We start from the raw sequence: 22,971 nt of genomic DNA, 5'->3' as shown, positions 1-22,971 counted from the left end.
TGTACAATTGTGTCAACGATCATCAAAAATAAAAAAAGCGCCACACTTGGAACGTGTTGAAAAGAGTTATGAAGCATCATAGTGGTCTCAAAGTTGAGATGGATGCCTTATGTTGATTCCAGGAGATGGTTAAAAGTTTGTTTGAAAACTTGAAAAGAGAAAAGGGGGAAGGGAGTGAAAGTGAAGAGTTTGGGGCTAGCACCATCTGCAGGTTCTGCAATCTCCATACTCACCTGCCCAGTATCTCCAGCACCTTCCTATACCCAGTAGTCTACAACCACAGAGGAGTAAAAGTAAGGAATTCTTTCTTTTTATTTACGTACGAAATATAATATTTACTGTACAGAATAGTATAATATTTACCCTTGTTACTGTACGTATGCTCAGGAAAACTGTTTCCTCTTTTATTTATTTTGTTATTTTTACTGATTCATGCCATTGTGTCTGCTTAAATTCCAACTCATGGACAAAATTAGTTTACATCCTGTCATAGGAATGTGGATCTCAGACATAAACCAAGACTGTATTGTTCATAGCTTCATACTTGTCCATTAATTCAATTTTCAATATCTTTTTTGCACTCAGGAGAGCAGGAGAATAGGTAACTATGATTGTAGCAGCTCAAGTCCAAAATCTAATGTTCTTTGAACTTCCAACAGCTTCAGTAATTTATACTGTTTTTTAAGTTTTTCTACACAAAAACATTTATTTTTCTTGTAGTACTCCTAAGCACGTAGTATCATTGTATAAAAATAAAAAAACAAATATCTACTTAAGTAATATCCACCTAACTACTCCATACCATTTTACTAAATACTTAATGATGTTATCCTCAAGACTTAAATGATGTATCCTCAAGACTACAAACACAGTAATGGCTATGATAGTAATAGTTAACCCTTAAGAGGAAAATATGCAAATTCACATAGTCTAATAAAAAAAATTAAAAATTTCTAAAAAAAAAATTTTCCCTGCCTTCACTTAAAGTTGAAAAGATTATTTACAACCCCTTGTGGGACCTATTGGCTGGCAAAGGGTTAGACGAAGGCACGTAGAAGCACCGCTGACAAGGCAGAGGAGGGGGAAGCAACTTGTCTGACCTGCTGGACCTAAATAAAGCTTCTTGCCCTGAGACAAGAGCGTTCACTTGGTCCAGCATACCATCAGCCAAGGAGGACCATGGGAGCCCTATGGACACTCTGGGTTCCTTCTTCAGACCCCAGAACTACTCTAACCATGATGGACGGTCAGAGGGGACAACCATCTATCCTTCCCCGAGGTCATTGTGCTGACGAATCAGCGTGATGACCTCTGCAAACGACCTCTGTATCTCGGGAGTGACTGCGTCCTGAGGCGACAGACCGTCAGGTCCATTCAGGCCAAGCCCCTCCTGAGACTCTTCCTTTAGAAGGAAGAACCTCGTCAGTCCCCCTGTGATCTCCTCTGACCATTTGAGTGTATGACCTCTCGGGTCCTAGGACCGAACCAGGCAAACTGTGTTAGGTGTGGTATAGCATTGTAAATCCACAAAACCTGATCAGGAAATGCATGCATGCACATACCCAAGCATCCTCAATGTGCAGAGGTCCAGCAAAAATACAAGTAAGGTACAAGAGTATTTTGCTCAACAGTCTATAATGTTATTAAATCGGAGGATTAATGTGCAAAATAGTAGGGGATAAGAAGATGAGGAAGAGGAAGAAGAGGAAAATGGAAAAGAAAATAAAACTAAAATGATAGAAAAAAATAATGAAAACAAAGAGCAGGACAAGAGCATCGATGCAGAGATACTCATAGATACTACATATGAGGCAATACAGCAGCGTACATGCAATGAAATAAATTATGACATAACACAACACAAAATAAAATCCCGAAGAGGCTTTACCCAGATCTTCATACTGATGGGAAAGAGCAATAAAAAAAAAAGAAAGACACCATCTGCACCCTTTTGAAAAGAGGGAATTGCAGATTTGGTGAAAGATGATACACAAACATCCCAAGGTATGTCACAATTATGAGATTTATGGCAAATGTGCATACCTAGACGGCTATGAGGATGAATGCAGAGATCTACATCCAAAAATATGCAAAAACTTAAAAAGAAAGAAAAGGACGTAAGTTCAAAAAAAAATTCAAATATATGCACCCTGTAGCCATGAATCAACATCAATAAAAAAGAAACAAAATAAAAAAGAAACAAATGAACAAAGGATCAAAGAACTTGAGGTGAAGGAGAAAAACAAGCCATCATCTCCGCTATGGATGTCAGCATGAGAATGCAAGCATCAGCGCCAAGATACAGTGTAAGGAAACAAGCACTGTATATATGATGCAAGGGGATGGTGCAGATACGGAGAAAATTGCAGATTTCATACACAAAAAGAATAATTATGAAGAAGGAAGATCAAAATATATTTGGAAAAGTTGGATTTTTTAATGTCAGAATTTCTGGAAACGAAGAAAAGAACAACATACCAGAATAGGAAAGAGACATGGGAAAATCCTTATTATTACCCATATTAAATGATGGGGATAACACGTAAACCATCATAGTGATGAATGCACAGGGTTTACTTATGAGTAACTCAAAAAGAAAAATAAAGTTCTTAGAAGAAATAAACCAAACTGAAAAAAATAGATACTATAATGAATATAAGTGAAACCTGGTATTCCCAAGAGACTGGTAATGATGATCAGATAAAGGGGTTCCAAAATCATAGATCAGATAAAAAAAACAGGAATCAAGGGGGAACCGCAATATATGGGAGAGACATAAAACAAGGAAAAATATATGAGAAATATAGTAACTCAGAATGTGAATTAATAGTGGTAGAATATGAAAGTGAAAAATTAATGAACATCATAATATATAGACCCCCTAATACTAAAGAGTTTGACACAATAATAGAAAAATTGAATGATATATGTAGAAATCACAAAGACTGGACTATTCTATCCGGAGGCTTCAACTTTCCTTTCAGAGATTGGGAAGAACAAATAGGAGATTGTTGTCATATTTATACATATAAAAAAAGAGTAATAGTAACACAGAAGATAAAAGGCAATTTGAAAAGCTATTAGATATGCTAATAGAACACAACATTTTGCAAATAAATCACCTGCCAAAAAGAAAGGATAATATTTTAGATCTGGTACTTATGAACAAGGTGAATTATGTTAAAGAAATAATAGTTTATAATGCGAGTATTTCAGACCATAATGTCATACAATTAACAGTCCTTTCTAATTGTGGTTGTATTTATACATATAAAAAAGAGAGTAATAGTAGTGCAGAAGATAAGAGGCAACTCGAAAAGCTAATAAATATGCAACTAGAATACAACATTCAACAAACTAAATCACCTGCCAACAAGAAAGGAAAATACTTTAAGACCTAGTATTTGTGAATGTGGTGAATTATGTTAAAGAAATAATAGTTTATAATGCGAGTATTTCAGACCATAATGTCATAGAATTAACAGTCCATTCCAAACCAAGTGAAAAAAGGCAGAGATAAACATGAGATGAAAAAGTAGGAAGGATATGGAAAATACAATTTCTACAGAAAGTGGAAAAAAAGGTCTTGCAAAAGAAAAGAATGCAAGGAAAGTGATGGAACTAAATAAGATAGAAAATGCAGAGCAAAAGATCATACAATCAAAAGATAAGGGAAAAAAAAAAAAAAAAAAAAAAAAATGTCAAAAATGGGGGACTTCGAAGGTTGTAGCTTTCCTCATTTTTGAAATATTTGCATATAAATCACGATAAATAGAAAAAAAACCACGTTCAGTCAACTTTGACTCTACCGAAATGGTCGAAAAATGCAATTGTAAGCTAAAACTCTTACAGTCTAGTAATATTCAGTCATTTATCTTCATCTTGAAACAAATTTGGTCTCTAGCACAATATTTAGATTTATGGTGAATTTAAAAAAAAAACTTTCCTTCCCTCCGCGCGCGGATTCTCCGCCACAAATCTCCGAAATGTGATGTCCCATTCTCGGAATATTTGCTCCGTTTCATATTAGACATTTCATAGAGTTTTATATATGAAAATGAGTGCAATTCTCATGTAGAAAAAAACGAAAAATATTTGAAGGATGTAGCTTTTCTAATTTCCGAAATAATTGCATATAAAAGAAAATATATAAAAAAATTCGACATTCGGTCAACTTTAACTCGTCAGATATGGTTGAAAATTGCAATTGTAAGCTAATACTCTTACAGTATAGTAATATTCAATCATTGTCTTCATTTTGAAAGAAATTGGAAGTCTCTAGGACAATATTTAGATTTATGGTGAATTTTTGAAAAAAATATTAGTTTTACATCCGCGCGTTACGAATCATGCATTATTTTGTGATAATATTTTCTCTGTGTTGCTTTTATCGTTTTACAATGTTGTATATACCAAAATGATTGCAATTTAGTGTTACATCACAACGAAAAAAAAAAAGTAACTTGTTATTCCTTTAACCGTTTTGCGCACAGTGCGATTTGAATACAATTATATATGAAAATTTCGTTTGTTACGCTATCATATATCGCATTATTTATATATGATAATGATAATTTTTTTTCATTTCTTAAGGTTGCATACTAAACTTCAGCCAATGACAAAAAAAGGAGCCAAAAATTAAACTCTTAAGGGGGTCAGCGGAACCCCTATATATGGTGGTATAGGGCGAAAAAAAGCAAAGTCATGAAAAAATTCATGGAGCTTCATATGGCAATTGAGAATACGTATACGAAATATTTCGTCAAAAATTCCTCTTACTTTCGTAGTTACAGGGTAATAGTAAACATAACCCAATAAGCCTAAAACATTCATCCGTACAAGAAAATGCAATATTTCTTCTGTTATCGTAAATTTTGATAATTATTGGCAAAGAAATTGTGAGAAATGGCATCTGTAGAGATTCCGTGGCTCGCAGAAGCGACTCAAGCGAGTGGTTCAATCATGAATCAGTTGGACCATAGACTTCAAGTAGATTACACGTTCGAGTTTCACCTCGTGATATTCGCTTGCTTTTACGTATGTTTATGTATGTGTTTGCAAGAAGTTCATCATGCCAATGAGGAAAAGACAAGGAAAACATCTCGCTAACATACAGACGAAGAAAAATCGTTCAAAGTGTATTACGAATATCATAATATATGTGTAGTTAGTGAAGAGAGAGGGGAGGGTTGTCTAGTAACGCCCCCTCTGCCTGACAACACCAACTCACACTGTGCCCAAGGCTACGATCTTTCGAGCAAAGAGATCTTCATTTATGATAAATATCATAGTTTTGGTTTTTTAATACCCAAAATGGAATATGAAAATTCATAATAATCATGATTTATTAAATTGTCTTTGTAAAAAGAGAGTACACCTTCGAGTTTCACCTCTGACATTCTCTTGCATTTACGTTTGTTTATCTTTGTTTCGACAAGAATGTCATCATGCCAAAGAAGAAAATACAAGGAAATCATCTCGCTAAAATACGAAAATTTGCTGTAATAAGCCGAGTTAGTGAAGGGAGAGAGGGGGTTACGTAGGAAGGAGTGCCCCATCTTGCTCAAGCAGTACCCCAGGCTACGAATATATGAGCAAAGGGATCATCATTTATGATTAAATTATGATAAATAAAATAGTTTTGGTTTATTAATACACAAAAAAAGAAAGATACATTCATTAATAATCATTATTTATTAACCACTGTCTTTATAGAAATACGAAGGAAAACTTTGAACGCCCGTATCTCAAAACTATACTTATTGACCTTCAAAATCTATCTCCTCAATTAGTTTTAAAGCTATAACATTGGAATTTGGTATATAACTCAGAAAGACATTATAGAACAATCAAATAGAGCCCTTTTTTCCAATTTTTGTTTCGTATTTTTTTTATAAATTTTTTTTCTCGTGATTTATAGGGTTTATTTTTTTACCATATTGAAAAAATCATATCTAGCAAAAAAAATGACTTTTAGAAAAAAAACTCTCCATTTGATTGGAGGTCGACATCAGGTCTATATATTGGTAGTAATCCCAGGTCTTAATATTAAATATCAAGGGAGGAGAATGAATTTGAAAAATGGTTATTTTCGGGATAAATTGCCTGGCGTCACAAAACCGAAGGTCAGAGGCGAAAATCATATGCGGTTTGGAGATGTCCCAAGTCACCTTATTAAGTGGTATGAATGTCAAAGTCCTGTCGTTAAAAAACAGCATTAGCCAGCCGGCCCCCTTAATCTTGAAAAAACTAAGTGCGCTGTGATTTTTTGAAAAAAATATTTTTTTTTTCCGCTTCCACGTCACTCCGAAACCACCTCCGGCACACGGGAGACAATTTTTATTTTACCGCTTCGGCGTTTAAGGGTTAAAGCATGGTGCTAGCAATAAATTTACTTATTAACTGTTGCTAGTGCTAAATAAAAAGTTCCATAGTAAATGCAGATAAAGTTTAGACCTGCATCTAAACTCCAGAGAGAGACTGGACATAGAGGTGAAGGGGCTTCAATCTCAAGACCTTACAGTGCTGGGTTCTCAGAAAGATCTAAAAGTACTTGATGCAATACTGAGGAAAGTATGTATGGAACGATAACATGGAAGTAGACAGTGAAAAGTCTTATTATCTCTAAACAGAAAAACATTGACGTCTGCCAGGTCCCAGGTGCTGAAAATTCCTCTAGAATGGCACCCTCAGCAATATACAGACCACTGCTTCTGACCCAGGCCAAGGCAGTTTTAAATTAAGGACAGATCCTATGATAACTGAAAATCTCTTATTGGGCGGGGACATTAACTAACCATCTCCAAGCAGTTAAGGAGATGCCTAAGTTAATGGAAATGTATGGAATTGTGTAGTAGAGTTGATTTCCTCTTAAAGGAAGAATGAGACATCTACCGAGAGTATTGGAAATTCTGAAAATCGTTTGCCCTGAGGCTAAAGGGCTCTACAGGGAAAAACTAAGCAATTCTTGAACTTGAAATTGTTTTCAATAGCTTTCAGAGTATACATACATACAAGGGGCAGGGCTTATGAGTCTGAATTAGGCCAAATTTAAGGAAACATCCACTGGTCAAGCCTGAGGGCATCAAAGAAGTAGTACTCATTTGGGTGTTCCTGTTCATCTACATGCTACAAAGTTCTAAAATGAGTGCTCCTTAAATCCCACACCAACTCCCCCCCCCGCCGAACTTACGGATGTAAAGGCCCTTGTAGGCAGTTTGTTCTTCCTGAATCCCCAATTGCCAAAACACTGTCCTTCCACAGAATGAATGATCAAAGCAACAAACTTCCCACAAACACTTTGTTTCTGACCAGGAATAAACCTGCTAAGCATCCTGATATCTTTCGACTGCCCTGGCATCTAAAAATTTTTACCCAAGTGTAGTGTTGACCATTCTATGTTGCATGAAAGTGTAATGACACTAGTTAAACCCTGTTTGTGTTGCATGACAAAGGGAAAAGACCAAAACTTGGACATAGGTACAAGAACAAAAATGGGGCTGGGCCAATTTCTTGGTTACACACGTGTCCAACAGCCCTGAAGTCGAAGATGGTTCTGGATTACTTACAATTTAATGAACATTATTTGTAAGTCGTAATTCTTTGGCTGAAACTGTACATTAATTAATCATGATTATCTGAAAAAACCCAGTGAGGCCTTGTTTCCTAATAAGGAAAAGCCCTACCATATAGGAAGTTTCCTTCAGGGTCTAAAATTCTTCAAGAAGCACGTGCCTATTCATCTTTGACCGACAAGTTATGCATAATTAAGTATCATCCCCACATCACTAGATAAGAATGGGGATAGAGAAAATTTAATATATAATGCATAGAAATTGGGCCAGAAGAAGCAACAGGTCCTTGGCCTTTGTAATACTGTTGACAGAGTTGGCCATCCATCAATGGGCAACAAAGCCCCTGGCAAAACTTATAGAGAGCTGCACACTAACCCAAACAAAGTGCACATCTTGTAAAAACATCTTGGAACTTGCATGACTGAGGATGTGTTGGTAAGTGGAATACGTTCTGCATGTGTACTACAAGTCTGACCATTCTTTGGAAAGGCACTAAAACCATGCTAGAAAACCAAAAAGTATGTGGCAGACACTTTCTGTTATTCAGTCTCCAAATGTCCAAAAATATCTCCAATTTGGAGCTCATCCCAAAGAATTACCCTTGGCCCATCATTCCCTCTATATACAACCTGCTACTAAAAAGAGACTTGTGAGAGATGTCTGCTGAAGACAAAGGAAGCTATAAGAAGGAGATTAAACCTGTGAAGGAAAACCAAAAAAGAATCACCACTGCCCTTCACCATATCCACCATGTAAGGTACTGGTCCCAAGTCTCTCCATGCATGTTAGGAGGTTGCAACTCTCCATATCCCAGAACCTGAGGTCTGCACTTATCCCCGAAAGGTATAAAACAAGACTACCAATAGATAATTCCTTATCGCCTTAACCCGAGCTGCATAATCAGACAGGAAGCGAAAGTGTTCTCACTTTTTCCAAACCGAGTGAGTATAGGCATGAGGACATTACCCTGCAGCATCAGAAATGAGTTACTTGTCTTCCTCGCTAAAACTCCCACTGGCAACAAACTTTAAAGCTGGCTTCACAAGCTCTCTAGGTTGGCGCCTCCACCTCTCTAAGCTGACACAGAGACGAGACAACATAGCTAAGTAAAAGGTAACAACTCAACAAGCCAGACTGAAACTCCATCAGCATGTCTGTCAGTCTCGAGTTCATTTCCCCACAGGAAAGAAAAAGAAAGCGAACCTCCTACTAAAGACTGTTAAAGGACCAATAAGCATTTGTACCGCAATAGGTGGTCTTCGGCTCTCCACAACTTTATAAAACACAAGACGACAGACCAAGGCAGACCTAAAGGGAGATTTGTGCATCCGAGTACAAGAAAAGTTACGAAATGCTCTCTAATGGGAGAAAGCGTTGGTTCTCTCCTCCAATATTTAGAGGGCGCCAAAATACGCTAAGAGAAGCAAAACATATTCTCTATGTGGCCTCTTTCTTCAACAAAATGAGGATACAGCAAAGCGTAATGTTGCAACAAACGCTGACAGCCCGAACAAGTTCCTCCAACTCCATTTCCACCAGCAGGCAACAGGAGGATACAGCTGTGACAGGAGGTAAACAAAGTTTAAAGGATTGCTCTTTCTTCGAACCCTTGGGTGACAGAATGATACTTGTCAGTAAGAGGTGACAGCAGCTGATGCTGTATCGCATCCACCACAAACTCGATGAAAGGAAGACAGTTTTAAGCAACTTAGGACTTAGGCAAGTCCGCACGAGTCAACAGAGGGAAACGAAAACGAGGCGCTAGAATATGAGAAAGATTGGGAGGCAGTGGAGAGGAGTTACAATGACTCTCCCACCTCGTCTGAAAGCTAACGTACATACTTGAAAGCATTCCAATTCGAACAATTTCGTTAGAAAGCTCTGAAGCTAGAATAATATAACTTGGAGAGAAACCTTAGATTACTACAGGCAGAGTAAACTTGAAAAAACCCAAGAAACATTAATCGAGGCAGTAAAGGTAGTAAGAGATTTGCTGATAGCCAAAGAGAAAGCAGGCAAAGAACGAACACAAGCATTACAAAGAGAGGAATATGCTAGCAGATGAGATTTTGACAATAACCAAAACATGACAGAGATAAACAGTTGACTGAATCAACATAATATCTAAATGTGTGAAAACTGCTACAGATACATTATCATCTCAATTGTCCTATACCCATACGTATATATATATAATCCTGATGCATGCTATCACCTCAAACTAGGTGTTGACGATGGCAGAATGAGCTACAGAGCGAGACTTAATGCTTACCGAAACAGTCCTTATGAGAACACTTTAATGGTCCTGAGGCAAATGCTTTTAAACGAGATTCAGGCCATGAAAAGGGCGAAGAAGTATTGGAGGGCAGGGGCAGAACCCCATTGTCCCGAGAACCGACCCGGTTCCCTGGCAGCAGACATTACCAACTGTCGCAGGGCAGTCCTAGGCTTAGGCTACGTACAGAAGAGGGGACCAACACCTTACTTCTAACAGGAAACACGAAAAAGAAGTGCACACTATGGAGGGATTTGGAATGTTCCTGTCACGAACTCAGTTCAACTTGTATTAGAACTAAAAATAGGTTTAATGTTATGTACCAGCTTCTCGTTACCCTTTTCCTTTCCTTAACCCCTTCTTTACCGGTGGTGGGTGAGCAGAATGTAAACATTGCGTTCGCTGCCGAACTGAATCTCTCGGTAGTGACTCCAGTTTGGAGGGGTGCCGATTGTAAAAATATTTGCCAAAAATACACTAATAGAGACAGGCTAATGAAATTATCAGGTATTATTAGCACTATAATAATGCATATTCTGTTAGTTTTATCATCCTACAGGGAAAATAAATGATTTTATGAAAAAAAAATGTGAAATCAGTGTCCCTTGTACAAGGGATACTGGTGGTCGGTGAGAAAACTACAGTACTTTGAATAAGAAATTCGGTCTTCCAGAATGTTGGTATATCGCACCTGGAACATGCACATAAAGTATTATCAAAATAGAACAGTAAATAAGCACGTAATAACAACAAAAAGAGCAAAAACTAAAGCGAAAACCCAGCCAATAAATATGGAAATCGCAAATTTTATAGTATATCTTTCAAAAATTGGTCGATGTCATTTTCTACGTTTTCTAATATTAGTTTCATCACAGAAAACAACTTTACGAGCATCAGGAGTATCTAAACTAATTTTTCAAGTTTCTTGTCCTCAGAAAAAATCGTTTTTTTTGTTTTGCTTTTTCTCTGGTTTGGTTTTTTATATATAAAGTTACTATAAGGCTTTATTTTTACCTTCATTTATCTGGTGTTCATATCTTTTATTTGTAAAATGTAATAAGTGAATAAATAAATAAATACAGTAAATGATGATACAACTGGTTTTATACTTGGGTAGAAGTTATTACATGTTTACGCTTGTCAGGTTTTGTGATTTTTTGTTGAGACGCAGTTCGTCTGTCACCTACACTTACTACTAAGCTAGTAATAATATTTTTTGGGTTCATCATACGTCTGGCATCGTGTCATACTGTTTATTTTCCTCCAAACTCTTCAAACCGAAATTACAGAATGATTGGAAGTCCCAATCTGAAAAGAGGAGTTTTGGTGGTACTATGCGTACCACCTTTATGCACCCGGTGCAGTGTAGTAGACTTGAATGGTGGTACCCACCTACCTCCAAACAAACTTTCGGTAATGAAGAGGTTAATGAAATGGGGAGCAGAAGGCGGAGCTACAAAGGAAGTCAATACTAGCGCTACCAAAATGCCTAGTCTGAGTAGGGATAGCTGGCAAGATGAAGGGGACACTAAGTAGGATAGAAACTGACAGGTTTAAGTCCTGACCTAACTAATTGCTTTCACAATCTATTAGTTTACAGTCTTTCCTGTATCTGACATATTCAGGCATAAATTCTCAGAACAATTCCCTACATTCTTCACATCTAGTAGTTCCAAGATCACACTCTGTACCCTTGCAAGTACAAACCAAATGATGATCAACTTCCAATTTCAACATTCGGTACATCCAAATCACTCCTACATAGCCTTTTGTTATTGGTTTGCTTCCAGTGGAAGATATCCTAGGGAAAATGAAATTACAATACATAAACAGGTGTGAAACAACCAAACTTCATAGAATACACACAATCGCCTAACCACAATGGCGGCGAGGAGAATTCTAACAAGAGCTAAAACATTTGAAACACACCTGGTGGAGAACAGGTAAACCAGACAGTCATCCAGGCAGCCATTCAATTTTTTTGTTTGAATGCAGACTCGCCTAATCGGTATGGAGGTATAGCTAACTTTAACAGTAGGTAAGATTCATCACAAATAATGTATCCTGAGGAATAAAACAATAAAGTGGTGGCTATATGAATGAGCCATGACACACTGTTTTTCATGGAAATGCCTGATTCCTATTGCATCTGGTAAATATCTGCGATAGCTATGACAACCTTAAAACGTTTTCAAATAAATTATGCATTATGATGCAACTGTCACTACTAATACCACTGATAGCCAAACATGCTGCTTCAAAAGTGGCTTGTAAACATCAGAGCTTAAAAAATAAATCAAAATCTTATATATGGTACATAATATACTTCTCAGTACCATTTGTAAGCACATTAACTTAGCAAATAGATACGTACTTACCTGCGTGCTTTTACAAGTGTCTGTAAAGACAATGATGAGGCCCTTAGGATCTTGCTTTTGTTGTTCTAATATCACAGCAACCAAGGTAGCATCTAGAACAATGGATTCACTAATGAATATTGCTCGTCTAGCTCTGTGACAGTGGCTTGCTTTGAATAATCTGCTTCCCATAGGAAGACCTGAAAAATTAAAATGTACTATATACATTTCTAACAAATATACATTTTCCATAACAGCACACTCCCCATCAAATACAGTGACATAGTTCATATAATTTTTTATTTTTTATAACATCATTAAAAATATAACATGACAGGATTCAATCAAAAATATGTTACTGACCAATAAAGATTTAAACTACACTATAGTCTATTCATATAAGGTAGATTCTTGCGCCTACTAGACGTTTGTTGGGCGGCCTCTGATTGGCTGGTACTGGGAGGTAGGCCGCTTGCTCAGTATCTCCTTATTTTTGTCTGTGGCTTAGAAAACTAGCAATATTATGTTTATATTTCTTCAATCATCTCACGCTTTGCTCAAGATAGGAAAATTTTGGTCATACCATAGGATTTGGTATTAATTGTACAACTAAGTTTATCTTTTCCTGAAATCAATAAGATAAAACACAAAGGAATTACGAGTAAGAGTGAAAAGAGATGCATTTAATTCTTTATGCCTGTTTTTATTTATCATCAGATTTTGCATCATTAACGCGATCAAGATAAAATAAAACTTGTGTTTTCATACACCAAATTCACCCTGAATACGCTGGTGCTTTCAGATTTTGGATGCATGTAATATGTGAAGAGAAAATGAAGAGTATGTCTTATTTATTATGTTGCATCAGTAAATGATTCAAGTTTGACGGTATTGCCGAGAGAATGAGATCTGCAAGGCGTTGTTGCATTTGTCATCTCAGCAAGAGATTTGAGTTGCCAATTAGCAATATACGAGGTTGCAGTTTCGACAATATTTACCATGTTACGTATATCATTACATTTTCTATAAATAAATACACAGAATTTCCATTACAATTGTCAAAAATTTTCAATCCAGTATCATATAGTATGTCTGGGCATATCTGATAAGGAAAGTAATAATAATAATCAGATGGATGCATCTGGTATCGTTAGCTCAGACCCACGTGGGCCGTGGGGAATTCAGTCCAGCAAAGAAGTTGAACTCTGTGGAAAGACGACTTCACACTCTTCAACTCACCCTAAGCTTTAATCAGTTGTTTTCTGGATATTGTTTCTAATCCATTTATGAATATATTTTCAAATGAAAGAGATATCAGAGACTTATTTGAGTGATATGAAGCAATAATCTCAATGAAGTAATAAACAAAAAAGTATTAAGAAAGATGGACTTCCTATCAGGCTGAGTCAAGTACGGATGCAACATAATAAGACATATTCTTCATTTTCTCTTCACATAATACACGCATCCAAAATCTGAAAGCACCAGTGTATTCAGGGTGATTTTATTGTATGAAAATACAAGTCTTACATCATCTTGAACGTACGAATTATTAAAAATCTGATGGTAAATAAAAACGGATATAAAAAATGAAATGTTTCTCTCTTCACTTTTACTCGTAATTCCTTAGTGTTTTATCTTGTTGATTTCAGGATATGATTATTTAGTTGTATAATTAATACCGAATCATTTGGTAAGACCAAAACTTTCTTATCTTTTGCAAAACATGAGATAATTGAAGAAATATAAACATATTCCTAGTTTTCTAAGTCACAGACGAAAATACGACACAATGAGTGAGTGGCTACCTCCCAGTACCAGCAAATAAGAGGCCGCCAAACAAACATCTCGTAGGCACAAGAATCTACCCTAAATGAATCAACTATAGTATGACTAGTAAAAAACATTACAAGTAAACTGGTACATTAAAACAAAAGATTCAAATTTACTAACAAGACCACAATTATTTAAATACTTTCTTTCTAAATGGGCTTTTCACTTGAATGGGAATACAATAATACCTCAATCTTATGCAATTTGAATTGTGTGAAATCACAATAGCGCGAACTTATTATTGAAACTAACTAACGCGAGTATTTCAGAGACATGCGAATGCAAACAAAACATTTTTGAATCCTCAAGAAATCCTGAAAAAGTGTTTGTTTAATTGTTAATTAATTTATAGGCTTTAAAACTTATATGTTTAAATTAAAAAACATTAAATAAAAATAATAATTCTCTCTCTCTCTTTTACCGAGATGAAAGAAATTTTATGTTACTACATGTATGTTTATTAATATTTTAAAACATTAATAATATTAGATAATAATATAACTAAAATAATAAAGTGTAATTTCAAAATTTGTATGTTATAGTAACTATTCTAAATAAACAAAATAACCTTTCCATTTCACTCTTTTACGTAAGGACAACTCTTCTCTATCTCTCTCTCACACTGAGATTATAGTATTTTCAAATAATAATAATAATAATTTGGTATCATCACTGTATTTAGCAATATACTACTACATATCCACTACTGTGGATTTTATTTTTACGAATATAATAATAATAATTATAAAATGCATATGAAAATATCTTTCTTCATCTTTTGCTTTTACTCGAAGAGAACCTCAAAGCCAGAGGTGTCAAATATATGTCAATTTAATGTGACAGGTGAGGAGTGTTGCAATTTGGAGGTCAGCGAATTCTTGTAATTCTCTCTCTCTCTCTCTCCTCTCTCTCTCTCTCTCGCTCAATGTCTCTCTCTCTCTTGGTCTCTCTCTCTCTAGGTGTGTGTAATTAATAATTCCTTATAATTTCACTCTTTTATGCAAAGACAACTCTCTCTCTCTCTCTCTCTCTCTCTCTCTCTCTCTCTCTCTCTCTCTCTCTCTCTCTCTCTCTCTCTCTCTCTCTCTCTCTCTCGTAGTTGGTGGTAGATAATTTTAAACTGATAAAATTTTACCTTCATCATCTAGAACTGTAGATGCGCTGCTCTAAAACATAGACACATAACTAAGAGTTGTATTAGTTCAAATAAAAAATACTTTTTGTTCATGGAAAGGGATTTTCAGAAAAAAGACAAAGAGAGAAAATAAAGAAGTTCTTATAGAGGTTGAGAAGACTTGTAAAAATACATAATAGATCAGTTGGAATGGGGAAAGAAGATAAAAATACATGGTACCAACCAATTATTTTTTTTAAAGGTAATGTATTGAACTAACTTTTAAATGAAATTACAGTAACTTTAATTTCAATTAAAAGTTAGCTTAATACTTGTGGAAAAGGGGGAAAGTGATTAAGGTCATATTTAGTGTTCTAACTCTAGAGATAAGCATTTTTAGAGACCATGCCAAATTTACACGAAAATTTGACTTGCGCGAGAGGGTCTGGAACCTAACCTTGCATAAGATTGAGGTATTAGTACTGTAATAAGTTAGGTACTTTAAAGCCTTTTAAGCTTTCAGAGTTATGCAAAGAGTCGCATCAATATGATTATCATAAAGTAATACTTCAATCAAGCAGTAAGAATTGCCATAACTAATACGTATAAGCAAAAATCATGGATAAGCTAAGCATCTCTCCAACAGATTTAGCAATAGTACAAAATACTGTGGCATCTGATTACATACTTAGTACATATATCAATTTTACTGTTCACTTACATCTGAGGAAGCAAGATCTTTCATACGTTGTACTCTGTCTGTTATTGTTGCAGAGTATAAAAGAGTCTGCCTTTTTTCTGGTAGTGATGACCAAATGGTTTTCAGCTGTTTATCAAATCTACCATCCATGAGTCTGTCAGCCTCATCTAAGACCAGAAACTTTATCCTGGAAAAATAAGTTTGGCAAAATTCTTATTGAACACTGTAGCTATGGGCAATGATATAGTTCAGAATACAGGGAGTTCTTGGTTATCGATGGTGTCGATTACGTATTGGCAATCTGGTTTTATAGGGCTTGTCTAGCTATCAGCGATCTTCAATTTCAAAATGCACCAATTTCTGGTTATCGGTGCTGATAATTGGATATTAGCACCGACGCATACCTAACACAGGTTTGATTAACCGGTTATCAGCAGCAAAATCGGTTTTTGTTTGTATGGTGCTTTTACGTTGCATGGAACCAGTGGTTATTCAGCAACGGGACCAACGGCTTTATGTGACTTCCAAACCACATCGAGAGTGAACTTCTGTCACCAGAAATACACATCTCTCGCTCCTCAATGGAATGGCCGAGAATCGAACCTGCGACCACTGAGGTGGGACGCCAACAACATATCAACCACGCCAATCTGGTTATTGGCGCCGATAAGCCCCGAAAATTGCCAATTTTCAGTTATCGGCAATTTTCGCTTATCATCAAGTCACCAGAACAGAACCTCCACTGATAACCAGGGACTGCCTGTATACAGTAATCCAAATTATCTGAACTTTGCCCATTACCACATTTTCTGTATCAATATTCACTGTGCAGTTTCCTGTGGAGTTTATTAAATGTAACATTAAAAAAAGGCTCTCAGCTAACCATTATTTTTTGCTTCAAGCTTATGTTTCCTTGCTGTTAAATGAATAAATGGTAATGGAGTAATGGAAAGAGAGATGACGGCTGCATAATCATTTTCTCTTTTGAGGTTACTTGAAAGTCAATATACAGGACTGGGTATTTTTTAATCTACATATGTACTATAAATTCAGATAATTAAATGTGTCCAAACTGCCATCAAAATTTTTTATTCAAATTAGGCCTATGAATCTAAAGGGTAAAGTCTGCCATTCTTTTTCATCTTGAAACAATGAATGGTGCTCCTGTCTGTATCTGCCTAAGAGGACTAGCCAAAGGACTTAAAGAGAGAGAGAGAGAGAGAGAGAGAGAGAGAGAGAGAGAGAGAGAGAGATGAGAGAGAGAGAGGAGAGAGAGAGAGAGAGAGAGCTAGTTAATCATTACTCTTCTGCACTAAGGAAAGATAAACAAAGAATGAGCATTCTTGCCTTTAAACTAAACATAACAGTTCCAATTTGAGAAAATTCAATGTTTTTAATTAAAATTTATTTACTTAATAAGTTTTCATGATAAAAAGAAAATATAATTTTGGGCTATGAAATAAATAAAAACATCAAGCTTCCATTCCTTGACTTGCTTAAGGGTAAATGTAAAAATGTACTTTTTTCAAAGAGAGCCCAAAATACTACATAAAACAAACTGATGACAACATTTTTCCCGCCTTTATCAAATAATTAAATTTTATGTCATGGAAGATTTGTGTATGGGTAAAGTTCCCGACTCTTTTTAGCAACATATTCCCAGCTATAGAATGATTTCGTATTATTCCCTTATTTCATATTAATGGTGTGTTTGTCTTGTCTAGCGATGGGTATTTGAGAGAGAGAGAGAGAGAGAGAGAGAGAGAGAGAGAGAGAGAGAGAGAGAGAGAGAGAGAGAGAGAGAGAGAGAGAGAGAGAGAGAGAGAGATTTAAATATATGGTCTGTTAATTATATTCTGTAAGTCTTTAATTCTATGTATAGTCTGTAATTTGTTTAATTCTATGTTCACCAATACATTCTCAGGTAAATTAACTAAAGCAATCGCAGAATTTTGCCAATGAAATCTTGCAGTGTTGTTGTAATGTAGTATATCTAGATACTTGTTAAGTTCAGTGGCTACATCTTTACTGAACATGTGCAGACACTTTTCTTTTCATTACAGCATTCCTTAAACAAAACAGTAAAATAACTATCCTCACAGTATGCTGTTTAAGATATTATATAATTTATACTGTTTTTGATATTATTTAATTTATACTACATTGTATACAAGAGTATGTGTATACATTATGTATACTTATGTAAACATCCTACATTTCACCATTTCATACAGAGACCTTGAGATAACATGGACATTGGTTCTGGAACCAACACTCCATGTAAGCCAGGCTGAGTATACCAAAAAAAAAAAACACAATGTTGGTAAATTCAACCCTCTAACGCCGATTGGACGTATTAAATGTCGATATAAATTGTCTGTTGGGTGCTGATTGGACGTATGGTACGTAGATATAAAAAAGATTTTTAAAAATTCGCAGAAAAATAGTTATAGGCCTACCTACTAGGCAAAAAAGTTTGAATCACGCGCCTTGGGGGAAGCTGGGAGCTCACGGATCAAGTTGTTGTTTTGCTTACAATCGTTATGCAGGCCCGCAAGAAGCGCGAATTTCCTTCTTATCGCACTAAAAAGTATCAGCGACACATCTCAGACATTATTTCGTCACTTTGACATAATTTTGCACCATTTTAAATTAGCCGTACATGGAGTATTATATATGAAAATGTGCGCAATTCCATGTAGAATACAAAAAAAAAAAACTCATGGTTGTAGCTTTATCAGTTTTGAAATATTTTCATATAAATAACAATAAGTGCCTAAATTTCAACCTTCGGTCAACTTTGACTCTACCAAAATGGTCGAAAAACGCAATTGTAAGCTAAAACTCTTATATTCTAGTAATATTCAATCATTTACCTTCACTTTGCAACAAATTGGAAGTCCTCTAGCACAATGTTTTGATTTATGGTTGAATTTATGAAAAAAAAAATTTTCCTTACGTCCGCACGGTAACTCTTCCGAAAAAATCATAAATTTTTTTTCATCCGATGTCGTAATGTTTGTACCATTTTAAATTAGCCATTACATAAAGTTTTATATATGGAAATGTGTGCAATTTCATGTAGAATACAACTAAAACACCCATGGTTGTAGCTTTTATCAGTTTTGAAATATTTTCATACAAATAAAGATAAGTGCCAAAATATCAACCTTCGGTCAATTTTGACTCGACCGAAATGGTAAAAAAATCAATTGTAAGCTAAAAAAACTCTTATATTCTAGTACTATTCAATCATTTACCTCACTTTGCACAAAATTTTTGGAATTCAAGGCCACAATGTTTTGATTTATGGGGAATTTATGAAAAAAAAATTTTCCTTACGTCCGCACGGAACTCTTCCGAAAAAAAATCATAAATTTTTTTCATCCGATTGGCGTAATGTTTGACCATTTAAATTAGCCATTACAAAAGTTTTATTTATATGGAAATGTGTGCAATTTCATGTAGAATACAACTAAAAAACAACCCTTGGTTTTAGTTTTATCAGTTTTGGAAATATTTTCAACAAATAAAAGAAATGCCAAAAATATCAACCTTCGGTCAATTTTTACTCGACCGAAAATGGTTAAAAAACCAAAAAATCCCAATTGAACTAAAACTCTTATAGCTAGTAATATTCAATCATTTACCTTTATTTTGCAACAAAATTGGAAGTCTCTAGCACAATATTTAGCTTTATGGTGAATTTATGAAAAAAAAAAAAATTTCCTTACGTCCGCACGGTAACTCTTCCAAAAACAAAAAAAATCAGAAATTTTTCTCGTCCATTGTCGTAATGTTTGCACCATTTTAAATTAGCTGTTACATAAAGATTTTTATATATGACATGTGCAAAATTTTATATAGAATAAAAGAAAAAACAACCATGGTTGTAGCTTTTATCAGTTTTGAAATATTTTCATTATAAATAACAATAAGTGCCTAAATTTCAACCTTCGGTCAACTTTGACTCGATCGAAATGGTAAAAAAAACGCAATTGTAAGCTAAAACTATTACATTCTAGTAACATTCAATCATTTACCTTTATTTTTCAACAAATTGGAAGTCTCTATCACAACTTATTTCGGATTTGATGGTGAATTTATGAAATAAACTTTTTCCTTTACGTTCACGCAGTAACTCTTCCGAAAAAATCATAAATTTTTTCATCCGATTGTCGTAATGTATGCACCATTTTAAATTAGCGGTTACATAAAGTTTCATACTAGTATATGAAAATGTGTGCAATTTCATGTAGAATACAACAAAAACAACCTATGGTTGTACCTTTTTATCAGTTTTGAAATATTTTCATATAAATAACGATAAATAGAAAAAATTCGTCTTTTGGTCAACTTTAACTCAACCGAAATGGTCGAAAACTGGAATTTTAAGCTACAACACTTACAGTCTAGTAATATTTAATCAATTACCTTCACTTTGCAACAAACAGGAAGTCTCTAGCACAATATTTCGATTTATGGTGAATTTTTGAAAACAGCTTTTTTTTTACGTCGCCGGAGTTACGAATTAAATAAGCATCATTTTGTGATAATATTTTCTCTGTGTTGCCTTGATCGTTTTTTACAATGTGTTATACCAAAATGATTGCAATTTAGTGTACAATACAACAGAATAAAAAGGAACTCGTTAGCTTTAAACCGTTTTGCTCACAAAGCGCGACTTGAATACAATTTATATGAAATTTTGTTTTCTTGCTATCATATATCCATTATTTATATATGATATTTTTTTAATTTCTGATGGTTGCATACTAAACTTCACGCAATGACAAAAAAGGAGCCAAAAATGAACTCTTAATCTTGAAAACTAAGCATGCTGTGATTTTTTGAAAAAAAAAAAAATTTTCCGCTTCGGCGCTCACTCCCAGGACCCCGTCGGCATACGGGAGACGACTTTTATTATACCCCTTCGGGCGTTAAAGGGCTTGGCGTTAAAGATATTACAATGAACAGTATGATAGACAAAGGGAGCTATTATTTAAAATTTCCACATAACTGTTGGCTTTGTAGAATAGCCTTGCCCTAACATTACTCTTTGAAATCTGTTGCTCTTAATACCTGCAGTACTGTTCTGCTTTACATAATTCAGAATATTTTCTCCAGAGTAGAGTGATTCATTCAACTTTTCAAGCTACACTTACTGTAAAACAAAACACTTCTCAAAGTTAAAGTAAAAGCAATCTGCAATTGTCTACAATAAATCATTTATTTCCAGAACAATTAAAAAACAAATCCAAAGCAAATTCATAAATGAATGCAAACATGGTGAAAAAATGCAGTGTTCAAGAGTTTAGATATGTAGAGAAATAAAAAAATGGCTAAAAGCCTACTTTTCAATGACAAATCTGATGTTTCTAGGATGTCAGCTAAACGTCCTGGTGTAGCAACAACAATGTGAGGTGAACGACTTAATTCAGCTGTCTGCTGCAGCCGATCCATCCCTCCAACAATTACACTTGTCCGTAAGGCCCATAGGAGCTCCAAGACCCTTAAACTGATCTGTAATCTAAAATTGATTTTATTTGATGCAGCTGGGAGCAGAATATTTTAAAAACCAAATAATTATGTATATGTATAAACAATATATTTCGGAAGGAGACCCTCTTGTAGGACGGTTTTGGTTTTGTTAAAAATGGTTGCTGCTTCAGCACTATTAATTTTGTAGAGATTTCTCTTGTTTTTTTGTTTTTTTCTTTTTTACTTTAGTAGAGAGTCTTCTCATTTTTTTTTTTTAGCTGTCATCAGAAAAAAGAAAAGGACTACAAAATTAATAGTGCTGAAGCAGCAACCATTCTTAACAAAACCTATATACAATATAACCTAGTTAAATGGCAGTTTCAATTTACAGTTCTAGCCAACAAAAAACTGATCATAACAGCAATTATAAAGTACTGATTGATATAAGAAAACTAATCTACTATACTATGTACTCTATCAAAAATCTTACCTGGTAAGCTAATTCACGGGTTGGTGTAAGAACTAAAGCAAAAATTCCATACGGGTCCACCGACAGCTTTTCTAATATAGGAATCACAAATGCCAGGGTCTTTCCAGACCCTGTTTTAGCAGCACCTATAACATCTCTGTCCTGAAGAGCTGGTGGAATGCAGTGGAACTGGATAGGTGTTGGGTGACGGACCTCTGTTAAAATCAGAAAGAAAAGTAAATAAAATTAACAAATTCAAAATTTTTCATAATTAAACAATAGCTATCAAATAATTTATTTATTTTGAAAGATATGTAAGTTTCCATAACTTTAAACATGCTGTTAAATTATGAAAATCCCTGATACTTTGAATGCTTCAGAAAAAAACCACAGTACTATCAAAACAATTCGATACAATTTCAATAACTCACAAAAAAAAAAAATGAAACAATTCTTGTTTCACTTCAGCTATAAACTCTAGCAGGCACAAAACCTACTCTAAATGCCTACTTACATATGACCAAACTGTTAAGAGAGCTATCTATGACTAAGTGCAAAGGAGAGTCCTACTAACAAACATCTACAACTCTGGATAACTTTTTCTGATAATAGTGCTACTTACTTATGTTCCTTTTTCAGACTTCTCTGAGTTAACACTCTAGTGATACTGGAGCACCAACAATATTTCTCATTTAAACTTCATATAATAGTCCTCCAAGTATACAGTGAGACTATGTGACTTGGAATTTTTGTCTCGTTGACCCTTGTTAGAGCACATCTGCATACTCCAGACAAAAAGCAGGTTTTGGCATGAGAAAAGCCTATTTTTGGTAGTTGCTGTTGATAGAATGGAATGGAATATGGAATTTAGCATTGAAGCCAAGCACTGGAATCCAAAGGATTATTCAGCGCTTTAATGAATTTGGTTTGAAATGCATGTCAGTGAATTTATTTATGAATAAATAAAAATGATATTGTCATGATACAATAAAGTTTGTTCATACTTACCTGGCAGATATATATATAGCTGTATTCTCTGACTTTCGACAGAATTTCAAAACTCCCGGCACACGCAGTGGGCGCCAGGTGGCTAGTACCATTCCCGCCGCTGGAGGCGGATATCAGGAACCATTCCCATTTTCTATTCAGATTTTTCATACCACTGTCC

General features: G+C 35.0%; 1 protein-coding gene across 1 annotated transcript in view; it reads right to left on the bottom strand.

Annotated features, from left to right (window-relative positions):
* LOC135212114 (probable ATP-dependent RNA helicase DDX49) overlaps positions 1-22,971 on the bottom strand; it is a 131,715-nt gene that overhangs the window by 78,073 nt on the left and 30,671 nt on the right. Inside the window, 6 exon segments of the mRNA XM_064245511.1 lie at positions 12,228-12,337; positions 12,340-12,406; positions 15,875-16,042; positions 21,209-21,346; positions 21,348-21,383; positions 21,825-22,018. Of these exon segments, the coding sequence (XP_064101581.1) occupies positions 12,228-12,337; positions 12,340-12,406; positions 15,875-16,042; positions 21,209-21,346; positions 21,348-21,383; positions 21,825-22,018 (713 nt within the window).

This window comes from Macrobrachium nipponense, chromosome 40, assembly GCF_015104395.2.
Source record: "Macrobrachium nipponense isolate FS-2020 chromosome 40, ASM1510439v2, whole genome shotgun sequence".
NCBI lineage: Eukaryota > Metazoa > Arthropoda > Malacostraca > Decapoda > Palaemonidae > Macrobrachium > Macrobrachium nipponense.
Note: the sequence above shows the minus strand (reverse complement) of the source record. Positions and strands in the feature narration are given on the sequence as shown.